Source organism: Gasterosteus aculeatus, chromosome Y, assembly GCF_964276395.1.
Source record: "Gasterosteus aculeatus chromosome Y, fGasAcu3.hap1.1, whole genome shotgun sequence".
NCBI lineage: Eukaryota > Metazoa > Chordata > Actinopteri > Perciformes > Gasterosteidae > Gasterosteus > Gasterosteus aculeatus.
Window position 1 is genome coordinate 4131556 of NC_135709.1, and position 18039 is coordinate 4149594.

General features: G+C 46.9%; 2 protein-coding genes across 4 annotated transcripts; both read right to left on the reverse strand.

Annotated features, from left to right (window-relative positions):
- Positions 1-1727: 1727 nt before the first annotated feature.
- LOC144383022 (HMG box-containing protein 1-like) lies at positions 1728-8162 on the reverse strand. 3 transcript variants are annotated; one of them, XR_013454689.1, is made up of 5 exons: positions 5542-8162; positions 3164-3264; positions 2925-3082; positions 2499-2619; positions 1728-2348 (listed from the first exon to the last, which is right to left on the reverse strand). XR_013454689.1 is itself a non-coding variant. In XM_078097368.1 (5 exons), the coding sequence occupies exons 2-5, from the start codon at positions 3164-3166 to the stop codon at positions 2226-2228; spliced, it is 405 nt and encodes a 134-aa protein (XP_077953494.1). In that variant the 5' UTR covers positions 3167-3264; positions 5542-8149; the 3' UTR covers positions 1728-2225. The 3 variants fall into 3 exon arrangements, 1 of the variants encoding a protein (XP_077953494.1); XM_078097368.1 differs by having other exon boundaries at positions 5542-8149; XR_013454688.1 differs by having other exon boundaries at positions 1728-2619.
- An 8-nt stretch (positions 8163-8170) lies between these two features.
- Positions 8171-16450, reverse strand: LOC144390884 (uncharacterized). The gene is made up of 2 exons (XM_078097367.1): positions 16324-16450; positions 8171-15927 (listed from the first exon to the last, which is right to left on the reverse strand). Exon 2 carries the CDS (start codon positions 15399-15401, stop codon positions 14445-14447), a length of 957 nt encoding a protein of 318 aa, XP_077953493.1. The 5' UTR covers positions 15402-15927; positions 16324-16450; the 3' UTR covers positions 8171-14444.
- Positions 16451-18039: the final 1589 nt, after the last annotated feature.

Consider the following 18039-nt stretch of genomic DNA (forward strand, 5'->3'; position numbering starts at 1 on the left):
CCTGGCCAGTAGGGTTGCAAGCCACGACTGGCATGGGATCAGCGGTACAGCCACTCGATCTTCATCCCAGCATTGGATTCTCCCTCCGCAGAGCAAGAGTCCTGTTTTTTCCTCTTTCTGGACAACCAGGCGATCCAGGGTTGCGTCACGGAACTCAACCCCACCCTGAGCTTCGAGAGCTAGATCTTTGAAAGCTGTTGCTCGTTCTTCCACAGACAGGCATGGTCTTGCCTCCCACTTTGACCGAACTGGAGCCTGGCTGTTACCCAGCCAGATTCCTACTGCTTGTCTCACCCAGGCGATGGTCCCACACAACCGTGCAAGTGAGCTGAACCGCTGGGGGTCCACAAGGCGTACAAGTGCAACACTGGTTGGGCCTGACCCTTTCCTGGGCTGGGCTCCTACTGTGACCAGTCCCGTGAATGCCTTCCTCCGAAGTCCCCCGATCTCAGCAACCGAGGGATTGATCTCTCTGGCAGTTTTCACCGGCCATTCTGACTCAGGCAACTTCAAAAATTCTGGGCCTTCCTGCCAGACAGATCCTTCAGCAAGCTCCTCCGGGGATGCCCCCCTTGTGATGAGGTCGGCGATATTCAGTCTACCTTCGACCCACCTCCAGCCATCTACTGATCCAGCCTTTTGGATTTCTCCAATCCGGTTTGCAAAAAATGTCTGATAGCCATAGCTATCCTTCTGGATAGCTCCCAAAATTGTCTGACTGTCAACAAAATTGTTACGTTCCCCAGTTTTCTGTGTTTGGTGGCTTTGTTTTGTTCATTGTTTTGGTTCCGCCCAGCCCCTTTTTCCCAAGCAACCCGTATATATATATATATATATATATATATTAATAAACATTCCCTTTTTACGGGTTATATGTGTTCTGGTCGTCCGTGTACCTACACGCACCACACCTCTTTCCCCATTACCACATTGAGATAACGAGCGGCGGGTCGTTGCGTTCCCTCCTCCACGAGGCGTGCGTAAAAAAGTGTGGGCTCGTCCGGGATCCAACTTGCTTGGTTCCCATCTGGCCCTGCTGCTCTGAGCTCTGTGGTTGGTGGTTAGGGTGTAGTAGTGGGGGTTGTGAATTGGATGACCTTTAGTTTTGTTGTGTGTTCGGTAAGTCGCAATAGTGTACATGATGGGTACTTCAGCCATCTCCAGTTTTGTTGATGCGCCCTCGGTTAGTCAGTTGGTAGGATTGCGTAAGGCAGACCTCTATGCCATAGCAAACCATTACAAGATTTCTGTTCCTACGCAGGCCCTTAAGGCTGAACTTTTGGTGTTGGTCCGGAAGGGGTTGATTGAACAGGGTTTCTGTTCCTTGAAGAAGGGGGAGAGTGAGGTTAGTGAGGGGGAGGAGACTGCAGAAGGACAGGTGATTGGTTTTTCTCCTACATGGTCGGAAGAGGGTGTTCAGGAGGGACCGTTCACCCTGCCCAAATTCAACCCGTCACCTTCGTCGGGCCATTTCAACGTTGAAATTACGTCTTGTGCTCACTGGGCACTCACGTCCCTTAGCCAGCCTTCTTTTGCACACGGCTCTGTTGTCTGTTCTGAATGTGAGATGTAGCCACGCCCCCTGATTTGCATATAAGAACGTGAAATGTAAAACGGCATTATGAAATAAAAGTCTCTGGAAATGAAAAGTGGCATTATGAAATAAAAGTTCCATGAAATGAAAAGTGACATTATGAAATAAAAGTACCATGAAATAATTAAATGTATTTAATATTTATGTATTTATTGCCTCATTTATTTATTTCATGATGTATTTCAAATGCATATTTAATGTATTTATTCATTTATGTATTATTTAATTTTGACTAAAACGGCATTCCATAGATGGGTGTTGATACTTAAGAGGAATGCACTTGGATGCAATACTGCCTTTGGACTCCAGAGGTCAGAAGGTATTTCCAAATATTTGTAACTCAGGCTCAACCTGGTTATGAAAGAAAGATAATTTAAAACAAAAGAGTAGCATCAGCACCCATCGGTCAAGTGAAATTATCAGAAGTGGACCAATTTAAAACCGCTCTATTTCTAATATTTCACAAAAGTTGTTTAGTGACTTTATATTCTGCCTCTAAGCTATGAGACCTCATTTTCAAGACCATGTTTTCTTCAGGATATTCTTCAAAAAGATGAGTTTTCAGCTCTATGTGTGTGTGAGTAGGTGGAAATGCCTGGTGCACACATACTATATGTACATGAATGTGTATTTACATGCCTTTAAGGAAGTAATGCCACGCTGCGGAGGGCCAAGAGTGAGACCAGACCATATCTTCATCATCAGAAAAAGATGAGGACATAGAGAAAACTCCAGACTCGGATTCACTGCTGGCCTGTTGCAAGCAATAAACTAACACTTCACAATGAAATCCCTAAAACAAATAACTCCACTACACAGAATTTACCAGGAAATAGTCATTGAGTCTAAAGGAATGCATGGTTATTTGGTTTTAAAAGGTTTGGGCTGTAAATGAAAAAGTTACCCGGACACGCCTGCGCTCCCTGAAATGGCCTCTGGACGGGATGGGAGCACTGCTGGCTAATGGGGGACGGGCGTAAGAATGTAAACTATTACTGTTGCCAAAGATGTGGACCAGAGAGGATCTGAAAAAAGAAATAGTCAAGAATGTATATCATGGTTCATATTAATGTTAATTGGGGAAACATCAAGTTGTTGAGCAACATATGAGTGATATTTATGAGGTACATACAATTAGCCATTCTTTTTAATAACTGTAAAAATAATGATGATTTCAGAAGATATTTTATCACACCAAACTTGCCCACCCTGCAACCTGGAATACATGCTAGAGTGCCATCGGGGCTGTCAACTCCTCTTTGAGTCTATTTCCTTATATGAACTCATCTCGTCTTTGTTTCTTTTCACGTTAGTTGGTCTTGGTGCAAACCTCCTATGTGGGGCGCTCTTCAGCAGGGAGCTCTGAGGGCTGGTGGCAATGTTGGCCAGCTCGGTGAGCCAGTTGGTGCTTGGGGAGCAGCTCAGCTCCTGGTGGGACACCCCTGCTCGGACCTGAAAAAACCCTGGAAACCTCTGGTCCTCCTCCACCTAGGGAGAAGTCAAAAATAATATGATCATTAGTGCGAGGAATAGCTAATTTACTTATATATCAAACGTGAGGGGTTTTACCATAATCCATGTGGCACCCGGGTGAGGAAGGTAGGTCCTCGTTGCACTTAAGTAGATCAAAGGACTCGTCCATTTTCACAATGGTTCTGCTATTTCCTTTTCTTTTTTTTCAAAAACAGGATTTATATTAGTTTAATCAGCTCCTGCTTCCACAACAACTGTTTTTATGCAAAATACTAAAAGGGTCACAGACAAAGCTTTCAGAAAAGTGAAACTCAGTCAACAGTAAGACATATTATTTATAATTGTATACAAAGGGTACTATGCCATTTCTTTTCTATGTGGGTTCATGCAGGCATGAGCGAATACGTAGAGCAACGGTATTCCGCTGGGAGCAGTCACGTGACCGACTGTGTAGAGGCCAGACCTGCAAGCGAAGGAATGAAAAGTTGGAGGGAAACGTAGACGCTGTAGACAACGCTGATTGGCCAAGACTCGACACAAAGATGTTTTATTTGCGAAGATCACTCACGACATCAACTTTTCTCGGTGTCTCACTCCGATCTCAGAAACGCTGCCCGGCCAGATGACCCCCCCCAAAAAACAAAACTCTTTGGATCTTCACGAACGACGTGGATGGCAGATTTTGATTTCAAAACGGCAAATTTCGCCGAAAGGTGACAAGGTAAAAAAGATTATGTGCATGCGCACCACGGCCCATTTATTCGACTGCGCAGAGAAAGTGAAAAACAGCTGAAATTCGTTTTAAAAGTCTCATATAGAGCCTCAAAGACAAGAAGTTTAAAATGACATAGGCGCATATTACATTACATTACAGGTCATTTAGCTGACGCTTTTATCCAAAGCAACTTACATTACACTTTAAACCCATGGCTTTACATTTGGTATTGTAGGATATTAGAAACAAATTGACGATCCGGTTCATAAATGAATAAAATGCATATAGTGTACACCAGAATACAACCATGATTCTGAAACTGTGTACAGTAATCAATAAAGTAATGACAATATTGTAAAACCACTGTAAATCTGCAACTGTAATAGAATAATACCAATGCAGTTATGATTGTATTTGATGTAATAATAATTTGATGTAACTGGAATGCATGCATGTAATACTTGCACAACCACTGATATTGACTAAGGATCATTCGAAATCCGAGTTAAATTGAACTCACCAGAAGACCACTCCCAGAGGTGTGGACACTGACTTTCACACCTTTAAGCATTGTTATAAATACCTGTAGGAACCATTGTTCTCGAGTTCGCTGGTGGAGGCTACAGACGGGCACTAGGGATGGTCAAAGGACTGACCTGGGGCCTGTTGGTTGCTGAGACCAGCGGCTCCTCAGCTGAGATGTTCTTTTTAACACAACGCCATCTCTTTTATTAAATACATTTGATTTAACCTTTTGATCAGCGATGACCTCTGTCCGTCCGGCGTTTCTTCATTTTTGAACACAACAATTTGGTGACCCCGACGTGATGGAGAGCAATGGACGGACGGAGGAACAGCTGATCTGAACAAAGCCCAGCGATCGATTTTCTTCACTCACACAGCGCCATCAAAAAGGTAACCGGCAACCATTTGTTTTAAAACCGAAATGCTGTATAGTTTATCATAGAACATTTAGGTGTGAGTGGACAAGATACGATGTTTTGAGGTAAACTGAATTTTAGAGAAAAAAAATGTTTTCTCTTAGCTTGAATGGCCGTTGTGATAAAAACCACATTGTATATAGTGTTTGTTTGGACGTCTCTGTGTGTGTTACCGACAAAGCTCGGTTGTGTAGCGTTAACGTTAAGTGAATGGGCGACGTTATTTAACTGATCAGTCATAGAAGGAATGAATGGAAACCTAGTATAGGCCTCTAACCGGTTGGGGATAAACGTATAGCAATTTATAGACTGTATATGTTCCGTTTTCTCCCCATGGAAAGGGCAACCCGGCATACATAGGACTTTACTCAAGATTCCTAATTTGTTCGTTTATTTCTTAAAAAGGGGAACCAGGTAAAAAACCTGGAATAATAAGAAATGCAACGCTTCAATTTCCATGTGCACACCACAACCAACACAGCTCCCCAGTTCTTTATCTTAATAACATTATTCAAAAATACAAATAAACATTATTAATATACTATAATCCATCATCGTCAGTTTCGTTATTTGCATGTACACATTCAAACATTATGCACCACATTCACAATGCATGCAGTCTTTCCTTAGCAGGAAACGACAACTCCCAAAATGCCCCACGGCAAACCAGGAAGTACCTACGTCACAGTCCGTGTTTCATACTTTAAACATATAAGCCAAAGAAAGTAAACAGCAGCAACATATTAAGGTGACATCAGACAACATGAAGCGTACATTATAAAGGAGACAAGACAACATTGGAAATTAAGAGAGCTTACCAAGTGGCTGCACACCGGGTTGGAAGTCGTTACCAACTAAGTGAATCGCGCTTCCTTTTTTCACTCAGTAAACACTGGTCACGTGTCCTCACAGCACACTCCTCTCTTAAAGGGGCACTACACTATTGCGCTGCTACCTCAAAGTTTCTCCATATGTTACTGGCATTTATATGTATAGCTCTGGCAGGTAAACATTTGATCACACATGTAAATCCGAAATAACAAAACGTCATGAATTAAAAACTCCACAGAAAACACAACACCTCCCACTTAAGTTCCTGATCTTATGATCCAGGGAACTTACTAACTCACTTAAAAGACCTCTTTTTTTTATTTATTTTTTAGAACCCTTAAATGTGCACAATGTCTATGTGTAAGCGTCCGATGAAGGCACGACTGACGGGGGACCAGTTTAGTCCACTGTCCAAGTCAATTACATCCCTTTGGCAGGTATGCAGTGTCCTGCCCGGGTATGCGAGGTATGGAATGTGAGTGCTCTTCTTCCTGTGTGTGCAATGTAATTGGCCTGGTGGCAGCGCTAGGCTTGCACCACGCAGCCAACAGGGCTAAGATGGTAACAGGGTGACAGGGGCTTGGCCGGTGAATGAGAGGGGTTTGGGACGATGCCGATGTCATGGCGGTTTGGGTGGATGAGTTTTGTCCTCCACTGGAAGAAGGACCACCAGTCTTCTCACGTCTCTCCTGATAACCGTCATGGGCAGCGAAGAACTCCTCTTCTTTTGGCCACCCGCCAGGGATACAGGAAATCCAGCGCACGTTGCAATGTCAGCGTCCCTAACAATCCCTTTACTGTCAGGATAAACTGTCAGAATCCGGCCCAGGCGAATCTGTCCTCTGTCCTCATTTGGGTCAGCAATCCAGACGAGGTCGCCGACTTTGACGTTCCTCTCCGTCCGGTGCCACTTGTGTCGAATGAACAGATTTGGGCCTGCTAGTTCCCTCCACTTTGCCCAGAACCGGTCAACTCCGATTTGAATAGCCCTCAGACGACGCCAGGGATGAGTGTCTAGGTCAAGCCCGCTGGTGTCTCCTCCAAGCGATGCTCGACCCAGTTTGAGGGAGTTGGGTGTTAAGTACTCAACAGAGTCCTCCTGTTCTTGAGCTCTGGCATCAATTGGGCGTTCGTTTGTCAGGTTGGCTGCCTGATAGAACAGAGTTTGGAGCTCCCCCAATGTGAGTGACCCTGTAGTTCCTCCTAGGCTTATCAGCGCCTTCTTTAAAAGCTTCACAGCTGCCTCCGCAGCTCCATTCCTGTGGGGTGCATCTGCATGGTGAAAATCCCACTTCCATTCAGTCCCGTTCTTAGCAGCTACATCTTCTATAGACGCAGCCTGCAAGCAAGCCAGATGTTTATGCAGCTCATGCAGAGCCGACTTGGCCCCAATAAAGTTGGTGCCTCTGTCGGACCATAGTTTTCCTGGATGCCCCCTCAGAGCAACAAAGCGGGAGTATGCTTGGAGGAAACTTTCTGCCGACTGGTCATCGGTGAGGTCCGCATGGACGGCTCTCGAGGCCATACAACAGAAAACAATGCCCCAGACCTTCTTGCTGGTCCTTCTTTTAACCGCGTCTTTCACCTCGAAGGGGCCAAAAAGGTCGAGGGTCGCATTTTCGAACGGGCTTGCTCTACTGGTACGCTCATTACTTGCTGGCACGTCTTTGCTCGTTTCTTTCTGCAGGTGACACAGTTGTTCAGCACCTTCTTAACTGTTCTCCGTCCCTGCATGATCCAGGCTTTCCTCCTTGTCCGTAGAAGGGTAGAGGCAACACCTTCATGGTTTTCTTCATGTGCCTCCCTGGCCAGTAGGGTTGCAAGCCACGACTGGCATGGGATCAGCGGTACAGCCACTCGATCTTCATCCCAGCATTGGATTCTCCCTCCGCAGAGCAAGAGTCCTGTTTTTTCCTCTTTCTGGACAACCAGGCGATCCAGGGTTGCGTCACGGAACTCAACCCCACCCTGAGCTTCGAGAGCTAGATCTTTGAAAGCTGTTGCTCGTTCTTCCACAGACAGGCATGGTCTTGCCTCCCACTTTGACCGAACTGGAGCCTGGCTGTTACCCAGCCAGATTCCTACTGCTTGTCTCACCCAGGCGATGGTCCCACACAACCGTGCAAGTGAGCTGAACCGCTGGGGGTCCACAAGGCGTACAAGTGCAACACTGGTTGGGCCTGACCCTTTCCTGGGCTGGGCTCCTACTGTGACCAGTCCCGTGAATGCCTTCCTCCGAAGTCCCCCGATCTCAGCAACCGAGGGATTGATCTCTCTGGCAGTTTTCACCGGCCATTCTGACTCAGGCAACTTCAAAAATTCTGGGCCTTCCTGCCAGACAGATCCTTCAGCAAGCTCCTCCGGGGATGCCCCCCTTGTGATGAGGTCGGCGATATTCAGTCTACCTTCGACCCACCTCCAGCCATCTACTGATCCAGCCTTTTGGATTTCTCCAATCCGGTTTGCAAAAAATGTCTGATAGCCATAGCTATCCTTCTGGATAGCTCCCAAAATTGTCTGACTGTCAACAAAATTGTTACGTTCCCCAGTTTTCTGTGTTTGGTGGCTTTGTTTTGTTCATTGTTTTGGTTCCGCCCAGCCCCTTTTTCCCAAGCAACCCGTATATATATATATATATATATATATTAATAAACATTCCCTTTTTACGGGTTATATGTGTTCTGGTCGTCCGTGTACCTACACGCACCACACCTCTTTCCCCATTACCACATTGAGATAACGAGCGGCGGGTCGTTGCGTTCCCTCCTCCACGAGGCGTGCGTAAAAAAGTGTGGGCTCGTCCGGGATCCAACTTGCTTGGTTCCCATCTGGCCCTGCTGCTCTGAGCTCTGTGGTTGGTGGTTAGGGTGTAGTAGTGGGGGTTGTGAATTGGATGACCTTTAGTTTTGTTGTGTGTTCGGTAAGTCGCAATAGTGTACATGATGGGTACTTCAGCCATCTCCAGTTTTGTTGATGCGCCCTCGGTTAGTCAGTTGGTAGGATTGCGTAAGGCAGACCTCTATGCCATAGCAAACCATTACAAGATTTCTGTTCCTACGCAGGCCCTTAAGGCTGAACTTTTGGTGTTGGTCCGGAAGGGGTTGATTGAACAGGGTTTCTGTTCCTTGAAGAAGGGGGAGAGTGAGGTTAGTGAGGGGGAGGAGACTGCAGAAGGACAGGTGATTGGTTTTTCTCCTACATGGTCGGAAGAGGGTGTTCAGGAGGGACCGTTCACCCTGCCCAAATTCAACCCGTCACCTTCGTCGGGCCATTCGGTTTCCTCCTCCGCAAAACTTAAACTAAGATTAGCTCGGCTGGAGATAGAGCAACGAGACAGGGAACAGGCAAGAAAGTTTGAATTAGAGGTTAAAAGACTGACCATAGAGGCTGACAAAGAGATACGCATACGACAACTGGAGCTAGAGGCTGGCTTCAGTGCATCCCCTCAGTCGCCGCAGCGTCAGTTTGAGGTAAGCAAGAACATTGCGTTGGTGCCACCATTTCGTGAATCCGAAGTAGATTCCTACTTTTCTGCATTTGAGCGGGTGGCGGCTGCGCTACATTGGCCACAGGATGTATGGTCAATCCTGTTGCAGTGCAAATTGTCTGGGAAAGCCCAAGAGGTTTTAGCTGCTCTGTCCCTAGAAGACAGTTTGCAGTACGACATAGTTAAGGCAACTGTGTTGCGTGCGTATGAGTTGGTGCCTGAAGCGTATAGGCAGCGTTTCAGGAACCACAAAAAGCCTCCTGACCGTACATTTGTTGAGTTTGCTAGAGATAAGGAGTCTCTGTTTGATCGTTGGTGTTCGGCTAGTAAAGCTAACACGTTTACAGAGGTTAAGGAACTAATGTTGTTGGAGGAGTTTAAAAATCACTTGCCAGACCGGGTTGTAGTTCATTTGAACGAACAGAAAGTGACAACGTTGGCCCAAGCGGCAGTGTTGGCCGATGAGTACGCCTTAACCCATAAAACAGTGTTTGGAGAGTTTCGATTTGAAGGCAGGTCGGTGACGTCATCGTTGCCTCGATCTGGTCGTGTTGCCTCCCACGACGACCCTAAGCCGATGGCTGAGGTCCGTGAGTGCTTTTATTGTCACAAGGTCGGTCACTTGATTGTGGACTGCCCAGTGTTGAAAAGTAAACCCAAACCGTCTGAGTCATTCCCTCCAAAGCCCAAAGGCATGGGTTTTGTTTGGCCGCAAGACTCAACTAGTGACTCGCTTGTGAGGCCAGATCCTCTTTATGCCCCGTTTTTGTCCACAGGTTGTGTCTCCTTGACCGGGGAACAAGCTGACCAAAAGCCCATACAGATACTACGAGACACCGGGGCGGCACAGTCGGTCATTCTCACCAAAGTGCTACCCTGGTCACCGGACTCGTACTGTGGTTCCCATGTAATACTCCAGGGTATAGAGACATCCACAGTATCTGTGCCGTTACATTGGGTTAATTTAAAGTCCGACCTGGTAGCCGGACGTTTTCGTGTTGGTGTAGTGTCTACGCTACCAGTTAAAGGAGTGACATTGCTGTTGGGGAATGATATTGCTGGTGGTGTTGTTACTCCCATGTTGGAAGTGGTAGGCAGCCCAGAGTCTACATCGACAGACAATGATTTAGTTGAAGCCTTTCCCCATGTTTTTCCTGCGTGCGTGTTAACAAGGGCACAGTCTCGCAGGATGGGAGACATGGTGGATTTAGCGGGTTCTGTTTTCGCCCGTAGTACAGCGGCGCAGATCGTCCCTACTGTAGCTACGACAACGCCAATGTTTTCTACCACCGGCAAGTCTACTGTCGGGGAAAACGTAAGTGCTCCCCAATTACATGATATTCTGGTGATGGTCACGCCTGCTAGGGTGATCGAGTATCAGAAGGAAGACCCCAGTCTGCGTAAGTGTTTTGCTTCTGTAGTTTCCCCGGAGAAAGCAAACACTAGGGAGACTGCCTACTTCATGGAGGCTGGTGTACTGATGCGCAAATGGAAAGCGCATAAAACTGATGGTGATTGGCCAGAAGTGTTGCAGGTAGTTGTTCCTTCACCGATACGGCAGCAGGTGCTGTCACTTGCTCATGATCTGGCGTGGTCTGGGCATTTAGGAATAACAAAAACGTACAACCGGGTCCTACGACATTTCTTTTGGCCAGGTTTGAAATCTGATGTAGTTAAGTTCTGCAGAACCTGCCATGCATGTCAGCTCACAGGTAAGGCAAATCAAACGGTTCCTCGTGCGCCGCTCTGCCCTATTCCTGTGGTGGGAGAGCCGTTTGACAGGGTTATTGTCGATTGTGTGGGTCCTCTGCCAAAGACCCGGTCCGGTAATCAATTTCTCCTAACAATCATGTGTAGCGCTACTCGATACCCAGAGGCCATTCCCCTCCGTACTATAACCGCGAAGTCAGTGTTGAAAGCATTAGTTAAGTTTTTTTCTACGTTTGGCCTCCCAAAGGTTCTTCAAACTGATCAAGGAACTAACTTTACATCAAAACTGTTTGCGGAGGTATTAAAAACTTTGTCTATCTCCCACCAGGTCTCGAGTCCGTATCATCCGGAGAGTCAAGGGGCTCTTGAACGCTGGCATCAGACGCTTAAGGCAATGCTGTGTAAATATTGACTGGATGCTAGTAATGATTGGGATGAAGGTGTGCCGTTTGTCCTGTTTGCTGTGAGGGAGACCGTACAAGAGTCTCTAGGATTCAGCCCTGCTGACTTGGTTTTTGGACACACCCCTCGGGGTCCGTTAATGGTGCTGAAGGAGCACATTCTATCTCCAACGCCTGCTACCGCCCCTCGTAATGTGCTGGAGTATGTCAGTGCAATGCGGGAGAGACTGCATGCCGCCTGCGTGCTAGCTCAAGAGTCTCTCTCCTCAACTCAGAAGCGCATGAAGGTGCGCTATGACAGAAAGGCTGTTAGCCGTTCTTTCGCACCAGGGGATCAAGTCCTTGTTTTGTTGCCAATCCCAGGTTCGTCTCTGTCTGCTCGGTTTTCTGGACCGTACGTGGTGGAAAAGAAGGTCAGCGACAACAACTATGTGATTGGAACTCCGGATCGTAAACCCTCTTCAAAGTTGTGTCACATTAACATGCTGAAACCGTATTTTGTGCGCGCTTCTCCAAACAGCTCCTCGGGTACGCTAGTGCAGCCTACCGTCTCTAGTGTGGTTGCCGTGGTGCTGAAAGCTGGTGGGGACTTGGAGGAGGAACAGCAGGACGGGTTGGTGTTACGCCATACGCTACAGCAATGTGCGCGGTTGTGTAATTCGGAGGTATTAAAAAGCCTTCCTTCACACATGGAGCATTTAGAGAGTGATCAGATTGCTGATCTTGTCGTGCTGGTTAACCGTTTTTTGAGTGTGTTTCAGGATATCCCCAGTCGCACATCACTCATAGAGCATGATGTGGACGTGGGGAACGCTGCTCCTATTCGGCAGCACCCCTACAGAGTGAATGCCACTAAAAGAGAGGTTATGAGGAAGGAGGTGAGTTATTTGTTAGAGAACGACATGGCAAAACCCAGTAACAGCTCGTGGAGTTCTCCATGTATTCTTGTCCCTAAGCCAGACGGTACGTCTCGTCTTTGCACGGACTATAGACGTGTGAACACTGTGACGATACCGGATTCTTTTCCTCTGCCTCGTATCGACGACTGCATTGACCGAATTGGTTCTGCTGCTTATGTAAGTAAGCTAGATCTATTGAAAGGTTATTGGCAGGTGCCACTAACTTCTCGTGCCTCTGACATTTCGGCTTTTGTTACACCTGACAACTTTCTACAGTACACTGTCATGCCGTTTGGAATGCGTAACGCTCCTGCGACCTTTCAGAGGTTAGTGAATACTGTGTTTGCTGACGTGCCTAACTGTACCGCCTACCTAGACGATGTGGTAATTCATTCGTCCACTTGGTCCGAACATCTGGCCTCTCTGAAAATGGCTTTTCAGCGGTTGGAGAGTGCTTCGCTAACCCTCAACCTGGCCAAGTGCGAGTTCGGTAAGGCTACTGTTACCTATTTGGGGAAGCAGGTGGGACGGGGACAGGTGCGTGCCATCACTGGAAAGGTAGAAGCAATCATTGCTTTTCCTGCTCCTTCTACTCGTCGCCAACTGCGTAGGTTTCTAGGGATGGTGGGATACTATCGTACCTTTTGCAAGAACTTTTCGACGGTAGTAGCCCCTCTTACATCCTTGCTCAGTCCTAAGGTGCCGTTTAGGTGGTCAAAGGATTGCAATTCTGCTTTTGAGTCTGCGAAAATGTTACTTTGTAACGCCCCGGTGTTGGCTGCGCCTGACTTCGACAAACCATTTAAGCTCGAAATTGACGCTAGTACAGTTGGCGCGGGAGGTGTTCTCTTGCAGGAAGATGAGGACGGAGTGGACCGCCCTGTCAGTTTCTTCTCCCGTAAATTTAGTGAGTGTCAATCCAGGTACTCTACCATCGAACAGGAGACGCTAGCACTTCTGCTAGCCCTTCAATTCTTTGAGGTTTATGTGGGTTCGAGTGCTTTGCCTGTTGTGGTCTTTACAGACCATAACCCCTTAGTATTCCTAAAGCAAATGTACAATCAGAACCGCCGCCTTATGCGATGGGCTCTGATTGTCCAAGGGTACAATTTGCAGGTTTGCTACGTGAAGGGTACGAATAACGTGGTAGCCGATGCGCTATCGCGTGTTTAAGTACTGGGTTACGTTTGGTTGTTTTGTCGCAAACTGGAGGTTTGCTGTTTTTGGGGTGGGCGTGTTACGTTCCCCAGTTTTCTGTGTTTGGTGGCTTTGTTTTGTGTCTTGACAGGTGATTGATTCCAGGAGCAGCAGTCCCCAGACTGGAGATCTGGCCCCACCCACTCGTCAGTGGCTGCACCTGGATTCCTTCCCTCGCAACACATAAAGTGGTGCCATTTTGGTTATGAAGCTCTCGCTCGTTGGGTGTGGGTTGTAGAGCAGAGAGTGACTTGGAGTCTCTGTTAAATCTTGTTCTGTGTGCTTGTGAAAGCGCTCTTCTCATTTGTGTTTAATCCTGTTTTTTTTGTCTTTTGTTCCCAGGGAAAAGGGGAAGCACTTTGGGAGTGCGTAGGCAAGCTGCCCATGGGTCTACACCACCCGTAGTCATCCTCCTGTCTAGAAACACTAGGCAAGACCTGGGCGGACCACCCCCTGTATTTGGTTAGTGAGCCTTGCTAGTGCTCAAGCTAGGTTAGGGGGGGGTGTTTCAGGTCAGATAGGCAAGAGGGACTATTTTGTTTTGTTCATTGTTTTGGTTCCGCCCAGCCCCTTTTTCCCAAGCAACCCGTATATATATATATATATTAATAAACATTCCCTTTTTACGGGTTATATGTGTTCTGGTCGTCCGTGTACCTACACGCACCACACCTCTTTCCCCATTACCACATTGAGATAACGAGCGGCGGGTCGTTGCGTTCCCTCCTCCACGAGGCGTGCGTAAAATCCACTGATCGACCTTAATGTAGCAGTGCTTCTCGAAGTATGTCTTCAGGCGGGATGCAAAGACAGCCCCGCAGAGTTCTGCTTTAATGACATCATCTTTCTGGTCTAGAGGAGTGAGCTTGCCCTTTGATTCAACCAGCTTAACTGCGACTGCATCTTCTGTCTCCCACCGTAGATAAAGAACGGCGCCGTAGGAAGCTTCACTACCATCGGAAAATGTGATTCCCATTGGGCGCCCTATGGCTCCATGAGGTGTGAGACTCCTGTTGAATCTGAGTTGGCCAAGTCTCACATTCTGCTCAAAAAGTTTTATTGCAGCTTCTCGAAGACGTGGTGAAAGAGGGTCGTCCCAGATGTCCTTGGACTGATGGTCTCTTCCTGCTTCCTGAAAGGATTCTCTTACGAGCATCACTCCTCGTTGCTTGGCGGGTGAGGCCAGGCCGATGGGGTCATGCGATCTGACTCAGCAGCATGCGTTGAGTGAGAGGGTTGGGGGTGCCGCCTCTGACCTCATCCTCTCGTAGATCCAGACAGGTCCTCATCTTTCCTCGTCTCCTTGAGAAGTTCACAGACGTCAGCACACAGAGTTTGTCAGATTCGGGTTCATATCCCAATCCCAATGCCTTATTCTCCTCGTCCCGCATCTGGTTGGGTAGTATCAGGGTCTTGGGCTCTGTTGACCTGACATTGCTGGGGTCAGTGAGTTTCTCACTCCTCCCACTTTGGCCTGTCAGGACCCATGGCTTGAGGGAAAAGCCACCTGCTCTTGGGATTTCTTCCACTCCTTCGGTCATCCTAACCAGAGTTTGGAGATCATTATGCGATGTTAGAACATCGTCCACATAGCAGTCCTCTGTCAAGATTCGGCGCTCTTCAACCATGGATGAAAACTGGGGCAGGTTTGCCGTTTCTCTCATGGCAACCTGAGCGATGCACCCGGCAGGCTTGTCGCCGATGTTGACCCGGACAATGGCAAACACACCGATTTCATCTTCGGGGTTATCCCTCCAGAGGAATCGATGGAGGTGGACCTCTTCGTCCTTCAGCCACACAGAATTATACATTTTCTTTACATCGCCAAGAGCAGCATACAGTCTGCTCCTAAATCTTAGCAGGACACCTCGAATTGGGTTGAGGACATCAGGGCCTTTGTGCAGGAGGTTATTCAGGCTCAACCCTTTAAACTCCTGGCTACTGTTCCAGACTATCCTCACTGGCGTAGAGCTAGAATGAGGATTTGGGTTAACCAAATGGCTGATGTACCAGATTGGGCCATCCCACCGTTTGCTTCCTTCTCTTGGGTTTGGCTCCAGCTGATCCAGCTCCTCCAGGATTGCTTCCTGCTTCTTCAGGAAGCGCAGTAAGCAGTCAAAGTGGTTATGTGGAGCAAAACTGCTCACAGGCATGGTCTTGTGCTTAATCCATTTCTCCTTCAGAGAGCTTGGTAGCTTGCTTTCAAGTGACTGTGCTACCCAACGGTTCCTTAGAACCGCCTCTTCTCCCAGGATCACAAGGTTACTAAGAGCCCGCTCCACTGCTTGGATCAGCTCGATTGCTTTTCTAGGATTATCTCCCTTCACAGGGGTTAGGCCCTAAACCTCTTCTGAGATCTTCAGAACGATTTTCGCCTTGTTCCCAAAGCGGTTGTCGAGGCGCCTGAACATTTCATCTGCCAACGCACAGCTGGACAGAACCAAGTCTCTCTTCACCCTGTCGCTGAGACTTGCTAGGAGGTGGAACCTTATAACACTAGCCGTCCTCTGTGGGTCCCCCAGCTGTTCTTAGCGGACTTAGCTTGACGTGCTCCGATCCGTTGGTTTTTTACTGTTCCGTTTTCTCCCCACGGAAAGGGCAACCCGGCATACATAGGACTTTACTCAAGATTCCTCATTTGTTCGTTTATTTCTTAAAAAGGGGAACCAGGTAAAAAACCTGGAATAATAAGAAATGCAATGCTTCAATTTCCATGTGCACACCACAACCAACACAGCTCCCCAGTTCTTTATCTTAACATTATTCAAAAATACAAATAAACATTATTAATATACTATAATCCACCATCATCAGTTTCGTTATTTGCATGTACACATTCAAACATTATGCACCACATTCACAATGCATGCAGTCTTTCCTTAGCAGGAAACTACAACTCCCAAAATGCCCCACGGCAAACCGTGTACCTACGTCACATACCAGTCCGTGTTTCATACTTTAAACATATAAGCCAAAGAAAGTAAACACAGCAGCAACATATTAAGGTGACATCAGACAACATGAAGCGTACATTATAAAGGAGACAAGACAACATTGGAAATTAAGAGAGCTTACCAAGTGGCTGCACACCGGGTTGGAAGTCGTTACCAACTAAGTGAATCGCGCTTCCTTTTTTCACTCAGTAAACACTGGTCACGTGTCCTCACAGCACACTCCTCTCTTAAAGGGGCACTACACTATTGCGCTGCTACTTCAGAGTTTCTCCATATGTTACTGGCATTTATATGTATAGCTCTGGCAGGTAAACATTTGATCACACATGTAAATCCGAAATAACAAAACGTCATGAATTAAAAACTCCACAGAAAACACAACAGTATACGTAATGCACTGTGTAGAACGCGCTAGAAGAGTTAAGTCCACAAGGCCTGTCGGAACCAGGGTCATGTTACCAGCAGTAATTGAGTGGAACAGGTTCGCGTTGTAATGGCGGTTCTTCGTTGTCTCCGTAAACTCTCTTAGACTCTGTTAGGCGGCACAATAAATTAAAATATGAACTAGACGACGCCAATGAGGCTAGATAACAAGATTATTATATGGAACTTATGAGGACAGAGCCACGCGCCGTAGTGCCAAGAACTGACTAAAACTTTGCGGATAATTAAGTGCAGGGATAAAAACCTAAAATAATAAGAGATAAGATAAGAAATAGGTCATCATATAACTCGCCTTGCAGGTGAGGACAGTGTCACGGACCTGCGCGCCAAGACCCTGAAGGCTGGAGTTACAATTAAAATTCGAAAATGGTGAGGATAGTGCCACGGCCGTCTGCCAAGACCCGGAAATAATAAGTTACTGGATAAATTTTTACAATAAATATAGATCAGTTGAAAACGTTGCGAATTTGTATATAATTGTATATTGTATGGTTTTGATTGGAAAAGACCACAACCGGTGAAGTTTTTGTTTTGTAGCCTAAACTCGTGAGGACAAAGGAGCACATGGCCTAAACAGGGCCTACAAGGCTTTGTTCTTTGAAACAAAGGGCTGTGATCGGAACCACCATTGGTTGGGGTTGGGGAACGCGGAGCACATGTTTTTGGAACATTACAAGATGGCGGACGGAGATAAATAGAGAAAACGGTTAAAAGATGGCTGAAAAACATATTCTCAGCACGGTCTACAGAGGGGATAACAATGACTTGTCATCCACCACTACTGGGGGTGGAGAACATGTGCTTTGGAGATTTCCAAAATGGCAGCCGGCGACACATGTAACACAGTTTTTGTATTTCCCACCTCCACTCTGTATTTCCATTCAACAGTGGCTCCCCTGCCTCCATTTCCAAATGATTCTAACATTTTTTCTTCCTCCATTCTTAGGACCATGTGATTTTTGCTTGCATTACAAACGGTCTATGGACTTTTTCTAGGCTCTATGTGATTCTTTATGTTTTAACGCTTATGTAATTGTTCTCTGCTTACATTAACACAATTTTCCCATTTATTGTTTAAACATTTTTACAATTACTGAGTTTGAGAGAGACTCTGATCAGAGTCTGCAACACATCACACACAGACACACAGCAGCAGCACACCTGAAGATGCACATTAGCACACACACCCATGGGACTTGGGCAAGAGACAAAGGACAGGACGCTGTCTGTGGAGCCGGTCTGGTAAGACAAAAGGGAGTCGTTCCGAGAGAGGTGCGACCCATAGGGACGTAGAGACGGTCAACAGTCCAGTGGGTGAATATATGTAAATAGTTAGCACAGAGGGAGACGTTTAAATGAGTGGGAAATAATGTGATTTGAGCCAAATCTGTAG